The sequence below is a fragment of the Eptatretus burgeri genome, chromosome 14, assembly GCF_056783735.1.
Source record: "Eptatretus burgeri isolate ZD-2024b chromosome 14, Ebu_testis_v1, whole genome shotgun sequence".
Classification (NCBI taxonomy): domain Eukaryota; kingdom Metazoa; phylum Chordata; class Myxini; order Myxiniformes; family Myxinidae; genus Eptatretus; species Eptatretus burgeri.
In genome coordinates this window covers 13,132,907-13,138,658 of record NC_140974.1, presented here as the reverse complement: position 1 = coordinate 13,138,658, position 5,752 = coordinate 13,132,907, and the positions used below count along the sequence as shown (strand labels likewise).

The following is a 5,752-nucleotide window of genomic DNA, read 5'->3' as shown; positions in this document are numbered from 1 at the left end:
TTGGAAAGGTGACAAGAACCAGATGATTAGATTTTGGTTCAGGTCCGGATCCAGATACGGCCTATCATTGGGATACAAAACGTAAACTGTTCAACCTGGCTCTACCGAGTGCCGTTCTCGTTTAAAACTGGAATTCTTGGAGAATTGTGTTGACCAGAAACAAACTTATGAAGAGGGAAATCTAAAGCACGAGAGTAGACCTAAACATCGGTGTCATCATCAATGTCCCTTACTCTTCACAAAGTGTCATTGCTGCCGAAGAAGTCTCTTGGCAATTGTTCTGCTGGGTGGTTTGTCGTTAGTTTCCAAGTTGTCAGTCTCAGTAAGAATTTATAATTTGTTCAGGATGCCAGTGATTATACATAATGACTGCTTTTGGCATTGCACATGGTACATGCTTCGGAGCCTCAATGGTGTGCATTTCTGTTTACACTGTCATTGATGATTTGCCAACAAGTGATAAAACGAGTCTGGCCACTGAGTGGGTGTGTAGAATTGGGATTCTCATGTATGTATTACTTTTGAATGTCTGCAGCTGAAGATGAACCTGGGTATGGTTTGAAACAGCGAAGGGCTTACCTTGTGTAGCTTTTCTTGATTACTTTCGGGAGCTTTCTTTGGTGATAAGACCAATGGTGTGTGCTTGTGTCAACTTTGGAGTGATAGGGGACTGAGCTGAGGTTTTCCAGGTTGCTCATTTTAACACTACTGCCAAGTGCAGCTTATTCGAGTTTCTGGCAACCACTCAAACTTTGCAGTTTTTTTTGGTTTGTTTGTTTTTGGACAATTACCACAGAAGTCAAGCAACCAAGAATTTCTTTATTGTTCCTTTTAGGAGATTACAGTTCTGTGCCTTATGTGGCACCAGCTTGGTTTGACAGCACTTCCCTTGCAGTAGTTATTCCTATTTGCTGCCACGTTTATCCATCGTCAGGGTTCTGCGGTTTACTTCTTCATTTAACTTAAAGGATAGATTTCCCACATGTTTGGAAAGAGATACCAAGCCGTCTTTAAAATATTTGTTTTCCTGATGACTCTTCTGCAAATCGTTCCTCAGCAGCTTGGCCTGAAACATTCAGGATGTGCAGTGTTAGCATAATGTCATTCCATCACGGGCATTGGTAAACAATTTTTTGTATACAGAATGAAAATGTTATGTCTGCACGAACCTCCTGTTCTTTATCTTCCATTCTCCTCTCCATGTGCTGCTTTTCTATTTTGTGCCGTTCCTTTAGATCTCTTAACCTCTGGTTTAAGCGGTCGTTGTGTTCCATTAATTGTTGGACCTGTGACATCACACCATGGTTGAGGCAAAAGTGAGAAATGGGTGTTTATTTTCTTTCTCTATAATGAATACTTTCAACTTGGACACAATGAAGTCATGAAATAACAGGTAAAGGTTCCTACCTTCTTTTCGTACATCAAATTTAGCTGCAGTGCATGGTCAAGTTTCTCTTGAATATGATGGAGGTTGTTCATCAGAAGCAAAATATTTGGATCATCGTCATTTGAAGGGGTCGTATTGGCAGATCTTTTGTGCTTCATGTGGAATATTTTCTGAAACCATGACGGGAAATGTAATTTCCCCATTTGTTTTTTCTGACAATGTGGTGTGGGAGGGGAACTAGAATTTAGAGAGAGATGAAGAATTATTCACATTAGCAGAAAACTCGCTCTACAGACAATCTTGTTCCAAGCAGGCAACACGTCCTGACGTGTACCTTTATTTGGGTGGTATATAGGCAAGCGACGGCTACTTCAATCACTCCTCCCCGAAAAAAAAAGATAAAAACCCGGATTACGTGTTAGAAGCAACAACATACGACTGCTTATAATTTAAAACATCTCACTGCACCAGAAAACGTCGGGATAGGAATACTGTTCATACTGTAAAGGGTGGGGACTTGTAATACCCTCTCCCACCTGGAACAGAGCTACACAATGCACATTTACATTGAAAATTTGTGCCCCCCCTTTCACCCCTGCAACCCCCATGACACCCCTAAACACTAATATGATCAGCAAAGATCAAAACACCCCTATACACTAATTGGGGTCATGCTGATCTGACGTAGAAAGTCTGGATGTAATTGGTCCAAAACTGTAGGAAGAGTAGCGTGACAAACGCACAAACACCTGTCTGTGAAATAAAGTAAATTATGTATAAACATGTACAACTATTATTTGCTCACCTTGATTTTCATCCAGTGAGTTTATGCGATGGAGCAGTGTTCAGTTTGTCAGTCTTTAAACACTTCAGTCATTATCGCTTGAACCAAACAGGATTTTTATGAAATTTGGCCACGAGCTTTATATCTGATGCCTAACAAAGGTGTATTGACCACATCAAAATCTGCGCTCATTAAGGTGGTCTATGGGGGGGGGGATTTGACCCCCCACAAAATAGGTATTTGCTCTTCTCCGAAACTACACACTCGAGCTGTTGCATATTGAGCATCGTGAACATACATCGAAAATTTTCAAAGTATAATTTGTACACATTTTATCTCAGAATATGCAGATTTGTTTAGCACACTTCATCCAGATGGGGTGTGGCCAACTCTCCTATATTCATTACATCATTACCGCGATTGCGATGATGTAAATTGTTCCCACGGTAGTTTGTTTTATCACTGAGGGTGTCTGTCCATGGCATTGGCATGCTGGCAAATCACCCTGAGTGACTTGGAGAGAAACACAAAATAAATTCCCCCCACCCCCCTCAGTGTTTTATCATCACAAACAATAATTATATGAAACAAAAAATTGAAGGAACAATTAAAGGCCCCTATTATGTCTGGGCCCCGGGGTCGTTACCCTGCCTGACCCCCATCCCCCCCACCCCTCTCTTGGCACCCCTGCTCGCACCAAGTCCTTCTCAAGACTGCATGGGGTAAGTATTCTATGCAGGGTGCGATTTGTAAATTTTCCAGTGGGATGATAAAATTGACAGACATCATGGATTATTTTTTCTGACATAGTAATGGCGACAGAAAGCTGAAAAGTCACATTACGATAAAAAAAAAATAGCCCCGTGGGGGACTGACGGTTATTTCGCCAACAGGTGCGGTGAAAATGAGGGTTGATGGTACGGTCATGGGGAGCACATGTTAACAGCATGGGTCTTATGTTTCATGAAGAATTTTGTCTGTATCTGGCCGTTAGTTTCTGGGATTTTAAAATAATTTACCTGAATTTGAGGTGAAATCCCCTTTTTCAGCCTCTTATAGGGGGCGGATCCAGATGGGGAGCACAACCCCATGAGACCTTATTGTTCTGATGTATCGTACCAAATTTGGTCATGTACATTGTGAGGAAAATGTTTTATTGTATACGAGGGATTCAGCGAGAGAGGCCATGGCCCCCCTTTCCAGGGGAGATACGGCTATGGGGGAACACAACTTAAGGTTAGGACATAGTCCCGATGCTGCATGGCCAGTTTTGTCTGAATGCGGTTGTGGGTTTCTGAGAAGAATATTTTTGAATGAAATACCAATATTTGGGGTGAAACCCCCTCTTTAACACCCCTAGCTCAAATGGGTGGATCCGGATGGGGAGCGCAACCCCATGAGACCTCACCGTCCTGATGCATTGTACCAAATTTTGTCCGTAGCGTTCAGGTAGTTGTGGAGAAGATGTTTTAGTGAAAATGTTATTTCAGAAATATCAGGATTTCAGAAATCTGACAAAGTTGTTGACCATTAGCCGATGTTAAGCCTGGTGTTGGCTTAGTGGTTAGGATGGTGGCTTGGGATCCGAGGGTCCTGAGATCGAGCCCCGTTGGCTGCTAAATTAATATACACCAGGAGGTTGACTCAGCCTATCATCCTTCTGAGGTCGGCAAAATGAGTGCCAGTGTACTGGTAAGGGGGACACTGCATCAGCGGCACAGCCACGTACAAACCAATGATGCAACCAGCAGCCACAGGCTGCACTCGATAGAGAGAGACCACAATGTCCTGTTGTTTTTATACTGATTGTGTGGTTCGAACAAGGTTGTTTTTTTTAATTGGTTCATGCTCAAAAAGGATGCAGCGGACATTTATCATTTTTAAATGTCACATGTCAAAACTTCACGAATTCAATCAGCACTAATCCAAAAATTTTTGATGTGGGTGGTTGGGGGATACTTTTATTTTTTGATGTGGGTGGTTGGGGGATACTTTTATTTTTTGATGGTGGTGGTTGGGGGATACATTTATTTTTTGATGTGGGTGGTTGGGGGATACATTTATTTTTTGATGTGGGTGGTTGGGGGATACATTTATTTTTTGATGTGGGTGGTTGGGGGATACATTTATTTTTTGATGTGGGTGGTTGGGGGATACTTTTATTTTTTGTTGTGGGTGGTTGGGTGATTCTTTTTTTTTTTGATGGTGGTGGTTGGGGGATACATTTATTTTTTGATGTGGGTGGTTGGGGGATACATTTATTTTTTGATGTGGGTGGTTGGGGGATACATTTATTTTTTGATGTGGGTGGTTGGGGGATATATTTATTTTTTGATGGGGGTGGTTGGGGGATACATTTATTTTTTGATGGTGGTGGTTGGGGGATACATTTATTTTTTGATGTGGGTGGTTGGGGGATACTTTTATTTTTTGATGGTGGTGGTTGGGGGATACATTTATTTTTTGATGGGGGTGGTTGGGGGATACATTTATTTTTTGATGGGGGTGGTTGGGGGATACATTTATTTTTTGATGTGGGTGGTTGGGGGATACATTTATTTTTTGATGTGGGTGGTTGGGGGATACATTTATTTTTTGATGGGGTTGTTGGGGGATATATTTATTTTTTGATGGGGGTGGTTGGGGGGGGATACATTTATCGGGGTTGTTGGAGACAGGTCTCCAGACAAAAGCTCTCATCCGATGCACTGCAGTTCAGACTTCATCCGTTCGATCCTCAAAGCCAACAACACAGGTCTACCTACATGTGTCCCCCTCACTTCACACGTTTATCCACCCAATTGCTAAAGGCGTCCATCGAATTTTCGGGACTCGTCCCGAGTCTCAAGTCCACCTTGATTTACGCGTTACAAACATAATTTATAAAACAATTTCAACCTGCAATGTGGATAATTTTTCTGCTCGAATTCTCAGACTGAGGAATCGACGCTGGAATTGGAAGAATGTGAATTAATTACCTCAGGACCGCAGGACGTCGGCACTCTGGATTTGGTCTCCTCCAGTTGAAATCCGTTATTTTGAAAATAAACGGTTCGCCGCACGAGCCTCCTCGCGTCATCTTGCAGGCGATTGCGTCATTTTAGGGGCGTGGCATAGTGAAGAAGCTCGCGTTCTGTGGGCGTTTAAAAATGACTTCTTGTTGTGAATCGCCGCCATCTTGATTTTCTGTTGGGCCTAAGACATCAGGCCTGAAGGCCTCTGCTGATTACATGTACTGCGCGATGTGATGACCTCGCCCTTGGGTATGTGGTGTATGGGCATAGAGTGCTGAGGGGGCATGGAGTATTTGTGATAATAGTCACGTGATTAGGCATGCATGTATCTGTACGCGCCCGCTCGAGGCTCTGTGTGGTGCGCATCCGAGCACGCAAGAAACCAGTTACAACTACACTCTCAGCTCGTATCTGTCTGCACCTCGGACACCACAATTGACGTCACAATTGTTCTTCATTCATTTATTAAATAATGAATTAATTTAAAAAAATTTTTACACGTACGGTCACGCACTAGTAATAATAATAATAATAATAATAATGATAATAATAATAATAATAATTCAG

General features: G+C 42.3%; 1 protein-coding gene across 3 annotated transcripts; it reads right to left on the bottom strand.

Annotated features, from left to right (window-relative positions):
* Positions 1-799: 799 nt before the first annotated feature.
* LOC147012675 (uncharacterized) lies at positions 800-5,334 on the bottom strand. 3 transcript variants are annotated; one of them, XM_085853742.1, is made up of 5 exons: positions 5,150-5,255; positions 2,587-2,684; positions 1,408-1,557; positions 1,170-1,286; positions 800-1,066 (listed from the first exon to the last, which is right to left on the bottom strand). In XM_085853742.1, exons 3-5 carry the CDS (start codon positions 1,543-1,545, stop codon positions 905-907), a joined length of 417 nt encoding a protein of 138 aa, XP_085709868.1. In that variant the 5' UTR covers positions 1,546-1,557; positions 2,587-2,684; positions 5,150-5,255; the 3' UTR covers positions 800-904. The 3 variants fall into 3 exon arrangements, with proteins under 3 accessions (XP_085709868.1, XP_085709866.1, XP_085709867.1); XM_085853740.1 differs by lacking the exon at positions 2,587-2,684 and having other exon boundaries at positions 1,408-1,624; positions 5,150-5,334; XM_085853741.1 differs by lacking the exon at positions 2,587-2,684 and having other exon boundaries at positions 5,150-5,295.
* Between the last annotated feature and the right edge of the window lie 418 nt (positions 5,335-5,752).